Source organism: Anthonomus grandis, chromosome 8, assembly GCF_022605725.1.
Source record: "Anthonomus grandis grandis chromosome 8, icAntGran1.3, whole genome shotgun sequence".
Classification (NCBI taxonomy): domain Eukaryota; kingdom Metazoa; phylum Arthropoda; class Insecta; order Coleoptera; family Curculionidae; genus Anthonomus; species Anthonomus grandis.
The window spans coordinates 13695055-13718743 of NC_065553.1; the positions used below are offsets into that span (position 1 = coordinate 13695055).

A 23689-nucleotide genomic window follows, 5' to 3' on the forward strand; every position below is an offset into this window, starting at 1 on the left:
TATTTGAACTTATTTCTTTGCCTAAATTATGCCAAGTATATTGATTTATAAATGTAATGTAAGGATGCTCATGACATGTTCCTTCCCTTATTAACCCAACCCCTTACCTTTGTCCTATTACGTAATTAATCCACGGCAAAAAGTGCTTTTTTTCTGTAATTTTATTGCCTAAAAACCATTTAGAGATAGTCTTATGTATATCATTGAAGCCAACTTGTATTCATGAGAAAATGTTAATTCTTCAGGTACATATTCAGGACCCAAAAACATTAAAAAGATAATAATTTAAAGCTTATTATATTAGGAGAATTAAAAACTAATGTCAATTGCCTAGAAGAGAAAGAAACTGAAGAAACTGGAACTGCTTGAGAAAAAAGGTCAACTGTTTGAAAAATTGAACTCATTATTAACGTTACTTTCAGGGCATTATTTTCAGAACTTTCGGAGTCGTTTTTTGTGACTCTCAATTTCATTTATTTAAAGATAGTTGACGTCAATTACATTCAGGAACTTCAAATTATTTTTTAATTTATTTTTTCAGACAAATTACATAATTTCCAGGCGTATCGATATCGTTTCTTAATTAACAAAATGTTAATTATCAACTTTTCCACCGGTCATTATCAGGCAATTTCCGACATTTTTATAGACTTGAAATTATTTCTTAATTAAATAACACTAATATTAATTGCCTGGGAAAGATCATAAACTGGAAAAACGTTGAACTGGTTGATTAACGACTTCAACTGCCTGGAAAATTGAAGACGAGACATTTATTTTCAGGATGATGGAGTCCTTGCACATAACAGTTTACGTGTGAGATTACAGTTTTTAAATCAGAACTTTCGAAATCGGGGTGGTCCGTACTATTGGCCACCTGGATCGCCAGACCTTAATCAATTTATTGGTGATTTAAATTACTGGTATATTCCACTAAACTGAATACAAAAGAAGCATTACTGGATCGGCAACAAACGCAGAACAAACTCTAAGAAATTCTCCAGTGCTTAGAAGTAAATGATGAAATTCTTGATAACTATAAAACCTAACTTATTAGCTTTGTTCAACATAATTTAAGAATAATAACTTTATTGAAAATTAAAATACATATCGTTTTTTTTTTATTTTTCTATAATGAAATCTAGTGCGTCTTAATTTTTTTAAATCCAAATATCTCGAAAACACTTGCTCATATCAACTTTTAACAGGTATACCTTTTTGACGTAAAAATGAAAAAGAATTGTCTAATTTACTTAAAAATGTAGTGCAGGATCCTACCAAAAAGTTTAAAAAAAGTATTATAAATAAAAATCTTAACACCGTGCATTTCGGAAACGACTTTCCGGAGCCATATTTGTGTAGACTTTTATGTTTATTTTTGGGTCCTGAATACATATACCTGAAATATCGGCATTTCCTCATGAATCACCCTGTATATAGGAATGAATTTTAGGAGTAAAGCGATTTCGAATATCCATTAAGTTGGTGCTGCATTTTTAGAAAACACCTTATACATATTTTACAAACCGTATTATCCAAATTTTGTAAGTGATTTTTAAGAAACTACCAGCATACAACTTTTGCATGCATAACCTGATTTCGAAAAATCTATTATATAACGAAATTGGTTATTTTCTATTAAACAAACGTTGTTCAACTAAATTGCTCATCAATAAGTAAATATTTACAATAATACTAGCAACAATGAATTTTACAAGCTGATCTTTCTGTTTTTAGGGTATGACATGTCGCCGTTCATCCGCCGATATGCTAAATATTTAAACGAGAAGGCTTTGTCATACAGAGCGGTGGCTTTCGACTTTTGCAAAGTCAAACGAGGGTAAGGATCTTTAATGTCACATACCGAATACCGATAGATCATGGATAGTATTTATCAGTGGGCAAAGACATAATATAAGTATGTTCTCTGAGTAAATGAAGTAACTGATTTATGAATGGTTTTTGACCAAAGATATGAGACTTTTTTATCCAAAGAGTCATATATTTAATCGGTAAGAGTCCATATAGCATCTTCGGTGGATTTTCCCGCTCTAAAACCAAATTGTATTATCAGAAATAGTATTTTGCTTTTCTAGATCTACATTTAATTAGTTTCTCGAAAATTGTTGAAAAACATTCGAAATTTAGGATAATGACCTATAATTACCAAATTCACATTTAAATCACGCTTTTATGTAGTGACTTAATTTCCCCAATTTAATATTAGGGAATTCACCAATTTCAAAACTGAAATTAAGTGATTCTGACCGATGTCGTCTGGTTCTAGCCTTCTTTTAACTAATAATTATATTTTTAACCTCAAGCTCATTTGTTTATTTACAAAAAAAAAAACTCTTATTTGCCCTGTTGATAAAAATGCTGAGTTCTATTTATTTGCTATGCCAAATTTTTATCCACTTCACGGAAATTATTATTTAAGCTAGCAGCAATTAATAATGATAATCTTATCTTTAGGCAACGTTATGCTTTTAATTTCCGTTCTTGTGCACGGTTTATTACATAATTTATTAACACATTTCCAAGCAGATTGATTTTTGTTTTTCTATTTTAATATTTCATTTTGTGCAAATTTCATTTTGGCTTTATCTGTATTTTTTGTTAAAGTATATTTTAGGTGATATTACTGAGATTTCAGTTGCATGTTTAGACACTTTCTATATAAAGTATTTTTTCTTTTAATTTGTTGCAATTAATTTTTCGTTACCTACTCAGTTTTATAATTTGTGCATTTCTAGTGATGAAATCTTGCAATGTTAACCCGGGGTTTGGTAAACATTGATCCATGATTTAGTTTTTAAATCGGTTGTTAATTTTTTATAGTTTATATTCATTTTTGTTATTTCAATTTCTACGACTGTATTTACTCCTAGTTTCAATGATGTTTTATTGGTTCTAAATAAGTCCTAATTGATATCACCTGTAATAATATGCCTTTTCCTAAATTAATTTATTTTGTTTTGACCCTTTTAGAAGTTGGACACATTTAATTTCACCAATAAAATCAAAAGATGCCTCTATTTTAGTATCTTACAGTATATTTAATTAACCCAAATACTTATGTAAGGTACACATACTATTTATGACAAATATGTCATAAATAACTAAAACTATAACTTCAAAAGTCCCCTTAATTTGTTTTGCACGGATATTATTCTTAATTAATACAAATCTACCTTCTGATTTAAAAGACATATTAAATGAACTATTGTAAGTACTATTATTAATGAGTTAGTATTTATTGTGTTCCCTGTAATAAGATTAGTTGCCATATGTTGCTATTTCTTGTTGAATGGTATAGATAAATAAAAATGACACAAATTTAAAGTAATATGTAATAAATAAAGTCAAGGTGACCGGTCTCCGGATTCTCATGATCAAATTACTTTGCTCCGAAAGCTCTATCTACCTTATCGGTAATGCCCTGTATCAATTATTTAAAAAATGTGTTTTTTTTGTAGCAAAGAAGATGGTATGTTAAGAACAATGAACGCCGACAAACTACTAAAAACAATCCCCATTCTGCAGCAACAATTAGACGCCCTGCTGGAGTTTGACTGTAACAGCAACGACCTTACGAACGGCATTATTAATATGTGTTTCATGTTGCTGTTTAGAGATCTCATCAAGCTTTTTGCTTGTTATAACGATGGCATTATAAATTTACTAGGTAAGCTTAATATTTTTTTCCAAGTTTTTTTTTATATCGGCTGGGATCGTAAATTTTAATTTATGGAGACAGCCAGAGGTATTGTGCATACAAGCTACACATTTTAATTTATTTAATGTTTTGTAATTGAGTGTTTTTTTAAGGTGCTTTTAATGGTTCGCCTGCATTTGTAGGGTATTTCTTAGTGAACTATGATTTAAATGAAATTTGACGTACTTGTGCAATATAACTTGCATATTCCAATGTGTTATCTTTTATTGATATATTGCGCAACACCTCGAATTTGTAAATGAAAAATGAATGGTGATACAATAAATAGATTTTCTAATATATTTCTTTTGTAGTAGACACTTTTAGTCATTTAAAAATGTAATTTATGTATGTGTGCGTTTAAGTACGTACCTATGTATTTCTATGTGCCAGATAAGATACATAATCTTTAAGAAACTTAAAAGGATTATCCTTTTTCATTCATTTAATTTGTTTTTTTCTTCTGATAAATAATATATCATGTGTGAACAGGTATTATCCAATTATTTCCATATCATATCTAACCTGATTGCTTTTTTAACAAATGGGTACTTGCTGGAGATAGTGGTAGTGATTTGATTTTTTCTTTGTAAGATCCCTATAATTTCGATGTATCCCATTGTTCCTTGAATATATTTTGAGAATAGAAGATTGACCTGGTTCACAGGATTAACAGGTTTTGCGTCCTATCTAGACTACAAACAGAATTTTATTGGAATATTCTACAAATACATTGGATAAAAGTTTAATTTTTGACCATTTCTTAGGTTTGTTCCGTATTTAATTTGTTCTGTTATGGTATAAGTTCTGGCCAAATATTATTTGTTTTACATAGCTGATTTTGTACGATTGTTGGTATAAGATAAAAAATCAGGTCTAATATGGAAAATTTATTAGCATTTCCTGGGTTTTTAATTTTTGGAATATAGCCTTAATCCTCTGAAAAAGCAATTATCTGCCCTAATTATATACTTACTACAATGTTTTAGTCGATTTTTGGTATAAAACTAGAAATAGAACAAAATATAGATTTTCAAGAGAGAAAGGTAGCACGGAGGGCTTCATGATTTTCCTTTGGTTTTCTGATTCCTTCCCTGAGGAAGCTAAAAAGCGGAAACACGTGTCGGCAGGTACCAACTTTTTTTTCGTCTGCTTCGCAATTTATGAGGTATCATAGGATAGGACTATGATTTCGTTAAATTGTTTGATATCGATCTTTACCATTCTTTGCATTTCTCCCACATTTAATTTTTCACTAATGATTGATCACTATTACGTTGTATGCTCTTTACAGTTGTCATTTTCCGGGGATTTTTGAAAATTACCTGGTCTGATATGGATAATCTCGTGGAAATATGTTGGTGACATAAATATGGTGGAATGTCGATGTGATTTTAAGTAAATATATTTTTTATAAAAAGTCATGAGGAATACCTTTTTTGCACAAAATTATTAACTTATAACTTTATTTACATAAAGATTAAAAAGAAAAATATGACCGATTTCGCATCGTATACTTTTATCCTCAGACACAAGTATTTACATAAAGGAAATCTTTTAATATTTTGTTTAGTTTGTAATATTAAGTTCAGTTTATGTCTCTTTAGCTTTTTATCGCATACCTAATTTTGCATTTATTAATTTTAGAAAAATACTTTGATATGAACAAGAAACAATGCAAAGAAGCACTGGACGTGTACAAAAAGTTCCTCGTTCGAATGGATCGCGTCGCTGAATTCTTGAAAGTAGCTGAGGTACGTTACGCTCATCTTAAAACAATTTATCTTTGTTATAAAATGAAATAAGTTCGTTGACTAAACCCTAAAATCTTTAGAATGTAGGCATAGATAAAGGGGATATTCCCGACCTCACCAAAGCCCCTAGTAGTCTACTGGACGCCTTGGAACAGCACTACAACCATTTGGAAGGCAAGAAGTCTTCAACTGGTGCAACTCCTTCTAGGTACGTTATAATAATATAAATAAACCTCCTTTATTTAAACCTGCAAATATATATATATATATTTTCTGAAAAAACTAAAAATCTGAAAATGTTTAATTCTCGCGTAGTTTATTTAATTACAATGAAAAAACATAAATTTATTATATTTTTTTGTGTATTGTCTTTTGTGTATACTGAGAAGAAGGAAAATAATAAAATATATTACCATTTAATTTCTATATTACTACTATTACTGTCCTGATCTTTTAGAAATTGTTTATTTTTCTCACAGTTGACCCAAATTCATGTATGCCCGTTTTTTTCTAAACTACTATCTGAATCTTTTGGAACTTGTGTTTTTCGGGCATAGTTTACCTAATTTAATATTAGGCTAGCATGAGGCATAAAGGAATGAAAATTTAACTTATATTTGCTATAATATAACCGCATAACGATATTCTAAATTAGCAGCCAATTTTTTTAGTACGAACAATCAAAAGAATATCAAGTCAGGCGTGACGGCTTTGAATTCGACTAGTAATGCTTTCGGCAACGTCGCTTCCAGTGGCCGTTTGGATTCGGTGAATGCCAGTATCGATGAAAACTTGAAACTGAAGGTTTTGGCAGAAGAGGAAGCCGCCATGAACCAGTTTAAAGTAAGTGTAAGTGTTGTCCGTCGTTACTTTGTAACACATTACTTTACTAGCGATTTTCGAGAATAATAATATCGTTCTCAATAGTCTAAAGTATCGCCGCCAAGCTCGGCGGTAAACAACCCGTTCCTCAGCAACTCAAACTCGCCATCCAACCAATCGACTCCTGTGGTGGACTTGTTTGCACCTGAAGTCACACCTGTTCAACCAAAGGCTTCTGACGATCTTTTGCAGTTGTCCAATCCGTTTGTTGATCAGTTCAGTTCGACAACTGCGTTTTCTGTTCAGCAACAGCAGACTACTAGTGCTTGGGTAGCAAACGGTAATGGTATGTGATTTTTTTGCTTTCAATTAATTACTTTTTCCTATATATTAAATTAAAATGAAGCAAATGTATGTTTTACACACATTGAAATTTTTTATTCGTAAAAAAGGCTAAGGTTTACCGGGCGGTTTGTTAATTCGCATTAGACATGCTACTTAAGAAAATCGCAACAGTCTAAAGGGGCATATCGTATGATTTTGGTGACTAATTCACAGTCAGAGTTCTGTGACACATAGCGCCGCCCTGTTCAAACTACATGTTGTTCGGTGTTCATATCATTTATACAGAGTGGTCCAGTTTAAACATCATTAATTTTAATACGTGTTAGAGAATTTAAAAAAAAAAGACTTTCATTATAAAATTTTTCTTAGAAATTTTTAATTATAGAGATACAGGGTGTTAATGTTAAGAATAATTATTTGTTTATTTATCATAACTTTTAACCTACCAGCTCAATTTGATTTAAATTTCGCATGCAGGTTACTGTAGTGAATTGTCAATTACTGACGAAGTCAATTTTTAAAAAAAATGCCAGTGGCGGAACATACGAAGAGACTTGGTTCTTTTTTGTCTCAAATCTGCAAAGTGATAAAATATTTTTTTATAAGAAGTCAACCGTTAGATTCTCCATTTAATTTGGAAAAAAAGTTACTCTTTTTTCTCTGAAAGAAATATTGACCACTGACGGTTCTAGCGCAAAATCCACATCAAAGAGGCGACTTGCGATGCATTAGACACTCTTGAATCTTATTTCAATCGGTATCGTCCTCAATTCGACAATTTTGTTTTTTTGACATAACCATTCATCCAGAAATGGGTTTTATCGCTGAAAATGATTTTTCGATGCAAATTAAGATCGATTTCCAAGGGAGTGTTGTGCCTGGTCACTTAACTGCGATCAATTGACCGGCGATTTATGCAGCAGGTCAAAATCGGTGAAAAAACTTTTTATTTGATCGTCGTTTATGTGCTTGTAAATAATCGGAAGCAACATTTTGACAAAATTGAATGATCGATTGTTTGGTGATTAACGCATTTTTAAGCAAATTGGGAAGTAGGTAGCAAATAGTTTTATTAAAGCATCGTTCTAATTTATTGTTAATGATTTGTACCGATAATTATAACTCGTCACCTATTTGCTAGATCTTACGTGCAGAGAGAAAAACTTGACGCATGAGGAACTTAAAAAAACTATTGCTCTCTTAGTGGTTCTTCCTTTAGATGATCAAGTCAGGGTTAAGGGAAATCAACTACAAAACAGGACGAAACAAAAGAAACGTTACCGTATGTCAAACTCCATCCGATGTAATGCCTCTTACTTGGTGGAAAAATTGGTTCTCGAATTGCATATTAAAAGATGTGGTTGTGAAACTGTTAAGCAGCTTCTGCAGCCTCTTGCAGATGGAACATTGTTCATAATCTTCGCAATGTATAAAAATAACATTTAGTTAGGAAAGCTTGCTTCTAATAAATGTAACTATAATTAAAATTAAAATTACTAAGGCGTAACATCGCTCTGTTAGGTATTGTACCAACTAGACCTTCACAAAATTCAGTGGTGAAGTTATCCTATATGTCTTGCAATTTAGCACGTATTTGTGGCAAAGTTTGCTGAAGATTAATTCTTAAGCGTTGTTTTTGTGTCAAAGTGTCTATTGGATTAAGATCGACGTGACAAAACTTAAATGTTATGTTCTATCCATTTTTTTTGGTAGACTTAGCCGTATGGCATGAGGCTCCGTCCTGTTGAACTCCTGATAAAATCTCCGGATGGATATACATTTGCTGTAATTTGGAAAAGCAAATTTTTAAGGATACCTTGATATTTGGCTAAATTTACCATGCCTTCAATAAAATATAAAGTTCCCAACCCTCTGGCTGACATACTACGAATATAACTGAATTATACGTCGTTGTCTGGCCGCTTACCTTCAGCTCTTGGATAAGTTGTAATTTGTACGACTGCCGTTACAAATCACGGGGCAAAATTCGTCAAGTTGTGGAAGGGCGGAGTTTTTACGAACGCGAAATCGATTGCCTCGGATATTCCTTCATATTTTCACGTACAGCGGCGATTATTTACTGAATCAGTGGACTCAAATTTATCCACTCAACTGTGAATAGGTCTATCAGTAGGACGAATATGGTGTCCGTAAAATGAGCAAAGCGCGCGGAACGTTGACCAAACCCATTTAAAAAAAAAAAGGTCGAAAAATTTATTCCTGTTGATTTGGCAAAACAGACTGAATAAACTATAGGCAATTCAATAAATGAAGCTTCAAAAAATGGCTGTTATCAAATTTAAAAATACGGAAGTCTGTATTGAAAGACATTGTATGACAAACAAATTGACTGAAGTTTTTGTTAAATTGTTTCACTGTTTTCATTTCCTAAACCTTTAGCTATGTATAAATCATTTTTTGACTTACTGAATAGGAACTCAATGAACTTTTATAGCCTCTGAAAATTTTAAAATTTAGCTTGAAAAATTGTAGATGTTCTTACTTATAATCGATGACACTCCTCCACGAACTTACAGCAAAACTATGACTAGGAAAATGTAATCGAAACTAGGAAAACGGGATGATAATGTTAAAGCCTAGGCTTACAATTAAGAAACTTGTAAAATCGCTTGACTAGATGGCACTCCTTGATGATATAATAACATTACATTTTTATTGACCAAACTACATTTAACTGAAGTACTTAAGCAAAATGTTAGCTTGATCCTGAATGAACGCTGTCCGTGATCCTGACTCCCGATTGCTGCCAGTCCTTTTTTGCCCAGTTCAATTTGTGTTGAACGTTGGTTAGTAAACGCAATTGTTCTCTTTTTAACTTGTAACCATACTTCTTTTTGCAAGTTACACATTGATTTTCGCATCCAAGACCTGGCCGGTATGGTTTCCCCATGCTGTTATTTAAGAAAAAAGGAGTTGTATTCTAGGCATCTTTGGTTTTTTATTTTCTCTCTTTGCTTTTTCTATATTTTTCGATAAAACTGTGTCTGGTAGTTTAAAGGCGTTTTTTTCAATTTCTTATTTATAAAACGGTCATGAACTCATGGAAAATTAAGCACAGATTTAAAAGAAATTTATTCAGGAAATTCCACGAATATATCTCGCTAACACGTATTTTTGCCTATTAACTTCGTCAGGGCGAGTCGATCATTTAACCCAAGAAGAAAATAAGAAGTCTTAGTTAATATTTAATTTGGTAAACAATTTTGGTATTTATGGAAGTTAATTTTTACACTTGTCACTTTTAAGGAACTATGTACCTTTTTGGCTAAATTTATGGTCGAAATGTAGAAAAATCAACTTCACGACTGTGTTTTTTGATCTAAGAGCCTAAACAACCTACTACTTAAATTATTTTCTGTTTGCTTATGATACACACTGTATATTCACAAAGTCATTTTTAAAAACACCACATTCATTCTATTATTTCCAGTTTAAATATTATAAGTTGGACTTAATTGGATGAAACCGGTTAACCAGTTTGTTGCAGTAATAAGAAATGTATATTTTACTGTTTTTCTAATAGCCGGCACTAAAAATAGGGTTTTAGTATAGTCATCTTTTTTAAAAAAAAAATCAAAAATAATTTTACATATTTTTCTTGAATCAAAATAGCTATTAATTTCCTGTACAATCTTGTACAAGTAGCATTACGAGTTCTTCTGAACAATTGGTCCGAAAAGAACAATTTCCTCTTGTGAACTGATAACTTACTGAAGCTTAACAATTTACTTAAACAACAAACTGTAAGACGAGTTGTTACTAATCAATGAGCGGGAAATTTAAATTTATATATTCAGTTGACCCCGTCAAAAATGTATATGGTTAGCAAATGCTCGTCAGACGTGACGTGCATCGAACTTTATTTGGTATGAACTATGGGATGATAAATTTACCATTGGTTTTTATTTTAGATGTAGATACATTTACAGTCACATATATTGATGAATATTTTAAAAGTAGGTTTAGAGATTCTTAGAAAATAATGGGATATGATTTCAAAACATATAGCCTTAAATGATAATGTGTTTCTAAACATGATGTTTTGTCTTGAGATTTCTTAAGATAAGACAGCTAAAAAATAGATGAAAATAAATTTAAAATTCAGATACTAACAAAAGTTACATAAACAGATAAAGAATTTTAAGATATAGAAGGTGAAAACATAAGATTAAACAATCTAATGCCGACAAGAAACTTTTAATCACAGGGCCGTGAGAGCCTAAGAAATTTAAAATATAGAAAATGTATCGTTACCTAAAAGCTTCCAATTCACTCTTTTTGTTTTATTAGATGTATAAAATAATACACTTACGCCACCGAACAACGTAATCAATCATCAAGAGCAGCAATTTTTTAGAGAATGAGAGGGATTAAATGACTAAAAGGGGATGCCTCGAAGTGAGAGTTTAATTTTTGGAAAGAAAAAAGTCGGCTGAAGCCATACCAGATGAATTCGGTGGCTTTTCGACAAGATTTGTTAAGTTTTTGACCGGAAATTTATTCAGATTGCTAGATGAGTATGATAATGCAAAATTCATGAATTTTTTTCCACCTTTTTTCTTCCAACGCTTAGCTAATATTCGTTATTTATTGTCTTACCTTCTAGGAAGAATTCTAAGCCTTAAAATATTAACATTATCTTAATAATCGACTTTTTTTCGGTTTCAGCTCAGGTTAAAAGTTGCAATGCATTTTATGAATGTGAGGTCAGAATTGACTTATTCCAATATATCTTCATCTACTTTTAGGCTATTGAGTTTTTGTAAATAGTCGCTGGTTTAATTATGGCTAATTTAAACCAAAATTAGCACATCCACCTTCAATATACTGCTGGTTCTGGTTAATATTAAGTTTTTCCTTATACAAATGCTTCAAACTTTCAAATATTATTTTTTCCCATTGAAGGACCAATGGAATACTTTTCTAAATGAAATATTAACTAATGACATTAATGCTGACCTTTATTTATGGAAAATAACAGAGATCGAGAATCAACTGATTTAGTAAGATTAAAAAATAAGAGCGAGAGACGTGATCCAATTGCTATGAAGAGCAACTGACTTCGATTTTACCCTTCTTGATACATAGGTAAAAATAAATCCTATAAACGTTAAGTAATCGTATGATGCTTTCTGCGAAGTATATTAAGTTTTGATTATGTTAGGATTAAAGTTGGCGCATAAGATATTAGCCGTTTTGAATTATAAATCCACACAAATTGATTCGTGACACATATACATTTCAGCGGCTATCTCTCTTACATTGAAATAAAGAATTTCAGTCACATTTATTATATTTAACGTTTATGAGTTAAGCTATCATGTAAACATTCACTTTTTTTTAAGGTTATGGAATACCAACAGTACAGCCTGTGATGTCCAACCCGTTAGCGCCAAACGGAGGTAGTTTCGTAACGGAAAATAATTTCACCTCAGTCTTTGGTAACACCGAAGCTCCAGGTAATAATTTCACCATATTAACTGTATTTTTTAAATCTGAACATGTTATACGCTTTACGCATGTCTAGTGTGCATTTTGCACAGCTACTCATAGATGTGCTTAGCCCCAACAAGTATTGCTATTTTTATTCACGGTCTATCACCTCGTTATTTTTTAAAATCATTGTTTAATAAACGAAGAAATATGCAGGATCATATTTTGCTTCTATTATTTAGTCTTTATAGGATGGTCTAAGTAGAACATCATTAATTTTGATAGGTGACCAAAATTAAATACATAGGCTTTCATAAGAGTACTGTATTAAAAACAAATAGAAGGGGTGTTAACATTTAGAAAAATCTTCTATACCATTTCTTGTAATAATATAAAAACCTAGTAAAGCGTCTATTAGAAAAACAAAATTGATGTTAGTTTTAAAAATTCGAAGCATTCTAAAAAAAGAACTACATTTCGACTATTAATGAAAATATATAATTTTTAATGTACAGGAAATAAAATTTCGTATTAAATCCCATTTATTTGCAAATACATATTTTTTTAATAAAATTATTAATTAAAATCGTTTAAAGAGAGAATTTATTGGATTTTCGGAAGAGTACGATTCCAAATGTTTAATTTCTTTGTTAAAATCGAATCAATATATGATTTATTACTTTTAAACATTGAGTTGTAGATGAAGCAAAAAACAATATATTATGTATATACACTTAGAGATAAATGCCTAAAACTTGCAGTCCTATATCAATGAAAAAAGAGCAATACAAATTACATTGAGAAAAAATTATAAAATCAAGTTGAAGCCAGGCAAAAAATTAAATAGTTAAAGTAAATTTTGTTAAAATATACATTATATTAGTCATAACACAGTTAATTTTAATGCTATAAAAAAGAGTAGTAACTTATAATAAAATAAATAAATTCTTATAAACATCCAGTTTAAAATGCTGTAATGGAAAGCCGTTAGTACTTATACTAACATGGGCACATATTATCATCATATTTTTTTAAAATATCAGAAGTCAACCAGCAACTGTTTGACTTCTTTCTTAAATCCTCTCTCAGAAATCTCTAACGTTAAGAGGCAAACGATTGAAAAAGCTGACGTCCATTATAGACAAGTTAACACTGTGTGTTTCTGAGTGCTAGTAAGTTATTAAGGAACTATTTCCACAATAAATAAATAAATACGTCAATTTTATGGCCTTATGGCTTCATTTTTATGTTATGAATTTATTTGAGATCTTTAAAGCCAAAAATTTTCATTAAAGATACGATATGCGAGACCAAAACTGGTTACAACATTTTATTTATGGCAATTTAAAAATAAAAAAGTTTAAACATTTAATTTATTTATAAAATAGTGAAGATTAAGACAAGGGGAAGTTTCGAGAATTTCCTTAAATTATTTTAATAATTTTTTGTAGTTGTTTTGTCAAAAACCTATTGAAATTAATGACGTAACGGCCAGCCAGTATAACATTTATATGTTAATAAAAATTTTATAATTATATAAAATTTGTTTATTTATAAATTTATTAAAATTACTTAATTAAAACTAACGTAAGGTTTCTCCTTCTACAAGCTGCCGAAGAGATCCCATCCCCTTTTTCCTATAATCCTTTCCTGGTGGAAGATAACACCCCCCCTCTCCTAAGCCTGGATTCACCCACCAAATCCGACGATAACCCGTTCCGAAACGTTATCGACTTTTTTCAAGAACAGTGTTCGGATATCGGAAATCACACTGGTATTGATAAAAATGTATGATTTTTATTTTAGTTTTAAAAATTTAGGATTTAGTAAAGTCAGTGTTATGCGGTTAGAGAAACCAGTTTAGTTTTAGGTTACTATTTTTGCCAAAAAAAAAAAGAGTGAATATTTTTGAGATGTTGTTAAGTTTTTTCAGCAAAATGGGCAGTGATAGTACTAAAGATATGAAGCTCTGCTTATCAATAAATAATTTCCTTTTACAATTATTGAGTACCAGTGTAAATGGCCACTAGCAAACAACAGGGAGCATTTAATTTTTTTTCCCAGTCAAGTCCAGTTTACTAAATAGCGTTGGAGAAATTAAAGAAATTTTTTGTATTTGTAATGACAATAAAATCTGTTTTGCATAACCTAACCATGGAAAGCTGTGACAAAGTACTCCGATCTTACTAGCGTTTAAAAATTTTAGATAACGTTAAGAGTTGCTTTAAACAGGCTTTGAAATGACGGGCATTTATTAATTTCCATTGTTTCTATTACCAATTGCTTAATTTGATAAACTTTTTCTTAGTCTTTTTACCCTGTGGAAAATGTAGTGATACTATTTTAAGTATATGTTTGAATTTGTTGTTTCCATGTATTTTTATCTTATGCTAGATGTATTACTTCGAGCATTGAGTGTCCCGTCATTTCTTTTAATTTGTCGGTCCACCTCATTGAGACTCTAGATTTTTTTCTCCCAACTTTTCCCTTAACTACGATATGTGACCAATGTCTAGTTTAGGTGAAGTTACTTGGACAAGTATAAAAACTAAAAACCTTTAGCACGCGGCGTTTTCTTTATAAGGCATTGGTGTGCATATAATTTTTATTTCTCTGGCTTAATATATATAGTAAAAATGTTATTTTACAACCAACAAAAACATTTATCAAGTCGTGCAAAAGTCGTGGTTAGATTTAATGACACATATTTTTTACACAGTTTTTTTTTAAATTATTTTTAAAAAATTGTCAAAAAGGTGTGTGGTTTGTTGTAACACAGGTATAAAATAATGTCGTGGCCGTGCTGCAATAGAATATTGTTATACTTGCCTCCGCTGATATTTGTTTCGATAAGCCCAAAAATTCCCGCTGAACAATGAATTTTCATTGAAATGAAATTGACAATTAAATTTTTGGGCTTATCGATATCGAAGTCTATTTTCTTCTTCTTTTCAATACAAATATATATATAGCGTATGAGATAGTATTTTCTAAATTGATATTTAATATAAGTGACATAATTTCCAAAATAAGTGACTTGATAATTTTAATGTCAAAAATTCAATTTAACCTTGAATTTTTATCTTAAAAACCGTACTGTATTTTTTTTTATTAAGCAAATATTAATGATATTTTTTAACGTACATTGTATTTAAAAATTATAATTCAGGTTTAAAATATATTCAGGTCAAAAATGACACATGTTAAGAAATTGATACTCTGAGCCAAGTCTGCACCATGCTAATTTTAACACACTCACAAAATTCAAAATTGTTTTAATTATTACCATATACAGACCTGTATATTATGGCACGCATCTTAAGAAATGGTTGATTCTTTGCAACATTATTTCCACGTACAAAAGGGGTGGTCCAATAGCGTCCCAACAAGAAATATAAATTTAAATATTTTTTATAAAAATTTTTAAATGGCACATTTTTAGGCTCAAAAATGCGAAACCTTGCCCTAAATTTAACTATCTTTGTATCTCTTATATTTACCGAGATCCTAATAGTAAGCTAGGAATTTGCAACACGTCATATAATATATAATATCTAGTAAAAAATGACCTTTATAAATAATAAAACGCAATAAAAGTTAATATTTTACTTATATTCGTTTATTTGAAGAAAACTGTAAAATAACAATAATGAAACGTATAAAATAATTGTATTTTCTATTTTTGAGCGCGCGACTCTGTTTTATATTTCTTTCTGACAAATATTGTTTGTTGAACGGGCTGGAGGCTGTGAAGACTCGAATCGACCGTAAATATATACGGGAATCGATCACTAAATATCGTAATATATTTTGCAGTTTATTTTAATGCGTATATGTAGTATGTTGATTGTATTTTGTACATACGGAATTTTAGAGCTTGACCAAGTAACTTCACCTAAACTATAACTGAGATATGCCCTATTGATTTGCTTTTTGCTTTGTTTTGTGTTCCACCCATGACACTGAGAGGAAACCCCTGACAATGGAGGACTTAGGATTCGTCTGTACACCCATAATTCAAAGGCTTCAATTCTTTTTCGGTCTGTTTTCTTTATTTAAATTTAAAATATGCATTGTTGTTAACAAACCTTGAGAAATACAGTTATTACTAAAATAAAGTAAAGGTGTTACAAAATTTTTCCAGTTAGTATATACAACGAAAAATAAAGCTAAAAATCGCCAAGCAAAAAAAAACAGTAAAAACCATTACCCGAGTGAAGGGTCATAAAATATACAATATAACAAATTTTTTGTTCCATAAAACAATAAAATTATAGTGTTATACTAAAAAAAATACATTGAAATAAAGATAATGAAATTAAATTTGAAAGATGTGAATTGCAAAGCTATTTAATAATTTGTATTAAAATATTTCAGAAAAATATTCTGGGAGGCCCTTTTTAACAAAAAAAGCTTTGTTAGAGCGCCTAAATCCCAAGCTGTTGTTACTTTGGCGTATAGATAAGGTTCAAGAAGATGATTAAACATTTTCTTTCCATTGTGCACCACTGATTTTTAAACTTGTTGTAAACTTGTTCAGACTTAAGGATTGACAATCTGATCTAAGAGGCATACCTGGTATTATAACCTATATTCTCCACATTTACTTCACCCAAGAGTTCACCGTTATGTTTCTTCAAAATCAGGCAGACTATTTCCAAAATAAAAATACAGTACAAAGTAAGAATTTTGTGTCTAACAAATAAGGGACGACAAGTCTCTCGAGGACCGACCCTAAATAAACATCTAATGGCCCGCTTTTGCAACATAAATGCCTTAATAAAGACATACTGAGAACATGATCTCCAAAAACCAATAACAACAACGATGGAATTCAACTAAAAAAAGATATGAAGCTCTAGCCACTGAGCTATTTAAATTATTCACAATGACACGAAGAGCATAACAGCCAGAGGAAAGTTTATTGCATAATGTGTTTATATGATTTTGAAATTTTAACCCAGAATCAATACACAACCTAAGAAAGTTGCTCATATGAGCAGACAATACTATATTATTATTTAAAGAGACATCATTAAATGCACAGTTTGAATTTTAAAATATTTGTTTTAGAAATATTAAAGAAGAGCTTATTAGCATCACACCATCTTTTTACCTTAAATATGTCCATCCGAATATTTGTCTCAAGCCGCCAAAGAGTTCTAGTGTCCATCTCTCTCTTTAGTGTCCATGTTTCAGCAGAGTGAACAGGAATTGGGAAGATCAAGAAATCGGCCAGCATTACATTCACTGTTTTTGTAATGATTTGATCTCTCCATACTTTTATGAGTTTAGTTGTTGCTGATCCCATTGCCAATATTCTCTCCAATTTCTCTGAAAGCCTCTATCTAGCAAACTTGGCAATATCTCAGAAATAGAAACGAAATAATATGCTTATATTTTGCGAAAAAAACAAACCGTTATTTGTAATAGAAAATACCGACAATATTTAGGTTACATATTAATGTTAGGATACATATGTATGTGTTATTTGAATACATCGTTGTAAGTAAATTATAAGAATTTAAAAGAAATATTGACAATAATTGAAGAGTACTTTTTTTAAAACTTAACATTAAATTAAGGTTTTAAATATGAATATAATATTTTTTGAATAAAAATCTTTTTATACGAGATTCTACAACTATTTCGTTTAGAAATGAATCATTTAGAATACTTAAGTCTAATTTTTTATTGAATGTCGCAATATTTGTTTTTAAATTTTACCTTAGTTATACCTATCCTCATCTAATATTCTTCTGTTCCTAATTTTTCCCATGCAGCTGTAGCTATCGAAATTCAGGTGATTGTTTTTAATACCTATAATATATATACTTTTTTAAGTGTTTTGGTTACATTAATTATTTTTTTACTTATTAGGCAGCGATTTCATATGATAAATATATATTTTTTTTAATTTTCGCTCACATTTAGGCATTTTTAATACATGTAGGTTTCACAATGCTTTTGTAAGAATATTGGCACGCTTATGCTTTTTGAAACTAGTTTTTTACAAAAATATTGTAGTGTCAATATTTTATATTTTTGCTGTTCTGCTGGTTGTTAGTAAAAATGAAGATCAGCGTTATTATTTGTATACTAAAAAAAATACATGGAATGAATTATATATATATTTTTTTCTTTTTGCAAAAGCTACGCCATATTTTTAAGTTATTATAGTTACAAAACCATAACAGTTAGAATTAGTAATGCATTGATATTAAAGCAAATAAAAAACAACCAAATTCGGGTCCTATTCTTATAGTAAGTTCCAAAAGACCTATTCGTTAAAGTAAGTAGTCATAAAATCCATTTCATCATATAACGTTTGGTAGTGTTTATGCAAAACTTTCCCTATAAAAAAAACCAATTATTGCATTTAATTTAAAATTCATAATAATAGTATAATAGTTTTATTATAAAAGAATGTTTAATTTTCCTTTTCTATAAAAAGCAACCGGAACCTTCGATGCATTAGGCGGCGTCCTACAGCCAATGAACAGTCTCGGCGGTAAAATGTCAAACGGTAACGGCTTAACCTCTAACACCAACGGCAGTCAACAATTGGCCACCAATGGCGGACTATTGACCGGCGATCTTGAATCTAGTTTGGCCTCTTTGGCGGAAAACCTCACTATTAAGGACCGAAAACAAACATTAAAGTACGTAAATAAAAGAATGGAGAATTTGCAGATATATATTAATTAATATGGTTTAAATTAGGGGAGTCCAATGGAATTCGCCTAAAAACGGTAGTTCAAAACCTAACTGGACTCCACAACCCATGAGTGCTACTACTGGCGCGAATTACAAACCAATGAATCAGCAAATTAATAGTGGGCCTTTTAGTACATCTTTTAATCCTAGTATGCCTATGGCCGCACCGATGGTTGCGCAGCCTGTTTATCCTCAGGTGCCACAGATGGTAAGTTCAATTGACACAATATTTAAGAATAATAATCATAAAAATAAAGACTTTTTACTTATTAATAAATAATTTTACACAGCAAAAAGAAGTTGTCTTATGGTTGAAACTTTTGGTGTGCCTTTAAAAATTACAATCACAAAACTGTTTTTCCTATAACCAAAGCTCTTTATTTTATTCTCGACACGTGTTTCGCTAACGATTTTAGCATCTTCAGGAAAAGATTAAAATGATTAAAACATGTTAGTAACAATCGAAAATTAGATGCATACGAAAACTTAGCAATATTCAAATCAAAATTAGCAAAAATCAAAAAATCATAGGGATAAAGGTCCAATCTCTTATAGTCAATTTTATAGTTTAGTTAGCCTTTAAACTTCGTTTTTTAAATATATAAATAATTAATGTCTTTATTAAGATTAATAATATTATTAAATTTTAAAGGGCGAAGTTTAGCTTGTTTAGTTTCACTACACGGCTACTCTTAAATTAACCATATGAAAAAAAATACTGATACGTCTTCCTATATGGTGTCCTATTTGATATGTGTGACTATTGCTATTTCCGAAATTATAGGAGATACAAGGGCGGTTAAATTAAAAAATAACATTTGGTATTTTGGCAACGGCTATCAACTTCTTTTTTTAAATGTGGACCTGCATTTTTTATAACTTATTTTGAAAGCATTTTAATTCCCTTTAAAATGATGTATCTCATTCATATGTTTCCCAACGTTTCAACGTATTAATAACCATCATCAGGAATTTTTCCCTAGTACGGATCTGACTTTTTTAATTGCTAAAAACTGAAATATATTTAAATGTTTATTCTTTTCCTCATGATTTAAAATTTAACTAATTAAAAGCTTAGGCTTATTAAACTAGTGGTTATTTGTGTTAAGCCCGATGAACCCTAATCTAAATGTTAAAAAATGTAGTTTTAAATTATGATACTTATTAATATTATCCGTTAAATTTAGTTGGATGCGACAGTAGTTGAAGTCATGGCTACCATACAAAAATAATATTTTTTGACAGAACTCATCAAGCTTTCGCGTTAGTTTTTATTCATGTTAGTATTTGTTGGATTGGTAATAACGGTCGTTTAAATTGGCCCGCAAGATCGCCTGATATAACACCCACGGATTTGTCCATATGGGGTTTTATTAAGAACCAGTTTTATCAAACTACGCCTCAAAATTTAGAGGACTTAAGTTTAAAAATAAGAGAAACGTGCAATAAAATTTCAATTCATTCAACAACATTCAAAGAAAAATTGTAACTAATGCGCGCAAATGCTTATACAAAATAATGGTGGTTATTTCTAACATTTAAATTAATAACAATTTATTTCATAATTATGTACATATTATAGCCTTTATTTATTTTAAATAAGTTCTGGATTTATTTTTGTTCATTATTATATTTTTTTATTAAAAGTAAATTTATTATAAAGTTAGTCAGAGACCATTGTTGTAATATTTATTTTTTGAATTACCTCCTTTTAATATTGATGTTTAACATTTTGAAGCAATAATGTTATTCAGCAGATGATTCATGACAGCTAAACAAATTATATACTCTTTATAGGTTAAAAAACCATGTCTTTTTGTGTCTAAAATAGAATTATTATTAATATCATCACTTTTATATTATTTTAGCATTTATAAATATTTTTAAATAACAACCAAAAAGATAAACTTTTTACTGTATTAATAAGTAATTAATTTACAATTTAAAAAAAAAGCAGGCCCGCATTAAAGAAAAATTCCTAACGATGGTTATTAATACGTCGAAACGTTGAAAAACGTATGAATGAGATACATCATTTTAAAGGGAATAAAAAATTAAAAACATCGTAATTAAAACTAAGTTTCTAAAATCAATAGTTTTAGAAATAATAATTAAAATAAAATTTGGCGTTTTTTATAAATAACCCTGTAACTCACGAACTAAAAAACATTTTTTAACGCTGTAAAAGGATTTAGAATAAGCATTAAAATTGGAAACTTTTTTCTATTGTAACCGCCCTCGTATCTCCTATAGTTTCGGAAATAGCAATAGTCAGTCACACATGGTAAATAGGACATCCTTTATATAATTGTTACAAATATCCACTAAAAGTTGAACAATTCTATAATGTGCAATATTAAACTTTAGTCCAACTGAAAAAAAAAACTAATTATACATTTTGATGAAACAATAACACACCCTTTATTTTTTTGCGAAATATTGAGATAAAATTAGAAATTTTAAAATGTTATAAAATTTCTATCAACCAATTTCCCCATATTTAACTAAAGTTCTATATTAATAGGGAGTGAAACCTATAAACCCCATGATGGCCCCACTAAATCCGATGGGCGGTTTACCACAGCAGCCGAACGCCTTAGGGCAACCACAACAACAACTTTTGTTCCACTGATGGATACCTTAGTTTAATTTAATTTTATTTTTGTAAATACATATTATATATTTTTGTATTATATGAATCCAGATATTTGGAAACCATTGAAGAGATTTTTAAAATGCTTCTCTCTTTTTTGAGAGAGATCGTATCAATTGTCGATGTTAAAGAAAGAAAACACTTTTTTATCACTTTTAGTGGGGTTACTTTTAAGATAAAAATAAAGGCTTTTCTATATTTGTCACATGCATATTTTTATATGGCGATGTTTCTGCAATAACGTAGCCCGTATATGTCGGACAAATCATCTTTCTTGTACATATCACTTTTATATTATGTTATATTAGTATCTGCTTAGGAAATATTGTGATCATCATATCAAAATTTCTGTTATTGTTAGTTGTTCTTATATCGTTAGACAATAAGCTGGCGACGGTCCACATTATAATAGGATAAAGAATTGTCTCATGGACCAAGAAATGATTGAGATTTCAATTTAGCGGACATTTATTATGATGTATGCCATATTAAAAATGTAACTGTAAATTTTATAGATTTTTAGTACATAGTATATACTCGGTGTTGAGATTTGAGTGTAATACGATTTTTTAATTAAACAGTTCTACCAATTTTTTTTGCCTGGTGTCCATGTGATATGCGACCTGGCAATGACTTTTTAGTATTTATGTTTATTTTAATGCACTTTATACGATATTTTTATTATTAGTATTATTACATCATTGCTTTTTGTATAGAGGCATTTTGTTATTTAAGTGTATATTGTATTAATTATATTATTATTGAGCAGTCTTGAATAATGGTCTTTTATTTTATCTCCCAACCTGTCAGAGTAGGCAAAGCCTCGTAAACTTGATAAAATTCATTTATATACAGTGACCGTCTAAAGTTCCGCATAAATTCGATAAAAATTAGAGACATGATTTTTTGAGAAAACGCTCGGACCCGTCGATTTTTATTTTAAGTTGCGCATTATTTCACATAAATTTTTGTATACAGGGTGGAACAAAAAAAAGATATGAAGTCATCGGTCATTTTTTAAAATGGAATGCTATATTTTTTAATGTATTTATAGGCGAAATTCCAAGCAAGTTTCGTATAACGCACCTTACCTCAAAACTCAACTGTTTCAGAAATATTTACATTTAAAATAGATAAATAAATAAATAACGCCTTTATTCAAGTATTTTTTTGCACATACAATGCAAAAACATATGAAAATGTACACTCACATCATATGCACAAGAATAGCGCAACTGGCGAAGTTTAGCCTCCTGGCCATTCTTCCACTCAACCAATTCTCCGGATATTAAGTTCACTATCTTTAAATGTTAACAGAGAAAGTCCAATAGAATGCTTTTAAGAGATAACACTGAGGATAAACAGTTTTAACCAACCGTAACAATAAAACAATGCAGTACGTATATACATACAATATGTCTGTCACTAAAAAAGTTCTAAAAATCTACTGCACTTCTCATAAATACCTCTTGTACTTAGACCTTAAATAACCAGTATTGCATAGCTTAAATTGAAGAGCTAAGTTATAATGTGTTATTAAGTTAACACAATTATAACTGAAGCACTTTTTAAAAAAAGAAGTTCTATGTTGTGGCATTGTTAAATAATTTTTATCTCGCAAAAAGCGATTATGCACAGCCTGCCTCCCTATAAATTAGTTTTTTAAACAAATATACTGGTTGTTGACACATATTTAGTTTTCTAGAAAATAGAGTCAAGTTAAAATTATACCAGTTATCACACTTAAGCCAACCCAACTCTTTTATATTTTCTGAGACATGATCAAATTTTCTTAATTTATAAACAAATCTACAGAATGTATTCTGAACGTATTGTATCCGTTTTTTATTTACTACATGTAAGAATAGATAATATACTATGAAACAATACGAATAAATAGACATAATAAGTGACTCACACAATTTTTTTCTGGTTTTAAAATTTAAAAGATGTCTGCTAGCATATAAAAGCTTCATTCTCACATAACTTCTTTTTAGTAAAGATTTTAAATGTTGTTCAAAATTAAGCTGTACATCTATACACAAACCCAAATTTTTACCGCAGTTAGCAAAAGTCAACCGATATTTTCAATCTGAATATTAAGTCGATTCATGAGTATGCCCCTTTTCTTTTCAGAACAAAACAGTAACATTGTAGTTTTTGCAGGATTAATTGTCAGATTATGTTCCGTTGAGTATCGCAAAATATTAGATAAATCTGAATTTA

The 23689-nt window shown here is 30.0% G+C and overlaps 1 protein-coding gene across 6 annotated transcripts in view; it reads left to right on the forward strand.

The window, feature by feature from the left end:
- LOC126739201 (phosphatidylinositol-binding clathrin assembly protein LAP) overlaps positions 1–22242 on the forward strand; it is a 48673-nt gene extending 26431 nt beyond the window's left edge. For 2 of the 6 annotated variants that reach the window (XM_050444770.1, XM_050444772.1), the window contains 11 exons: positions 1738–1840; positions 3480–3688; positions 5366–5472; positions 5553–5680; positions 6144–6321; positions 6400–6640; positions 12006–12119; positions 13703–13867; positions 18548–18755; positions 18817–19018; positions 21335–22242. In XM_050444770.1, the coding sequence (XP_050300727.1) occupies positions 1738–1840; positions 3480–3688; positions 5366–5472; positions 5553–5680; positions 6144–6321; positions 6400–6640; positions 12006–12119; positions 13703–13867; positions 18548–18755; positions 18817–19018; positions 21335–21442 (1763 nt within the window). In that variant the 3' untranslated portion in view covers positions 21443–22242. The remainder of the gene's footprint in view (positions 1–1737; positions 1841–3479; positions 3689–5365; positions 5473–5552; positions 5681–6143; positions 6322–6399; positions 6641–12005; positions 12120–13702; positions 13868–18547; positions 18756–18816; positions 19019–21334) is intronic. The other 4 variants (XM_050444773.1, XM_050444775.1, XM_050444771.1 and 1 more) reach the window with 3 other exon arrangements.
- The last annotated feature ends 1447 nt before the right edge of the window (positions 22243–23689 follow it).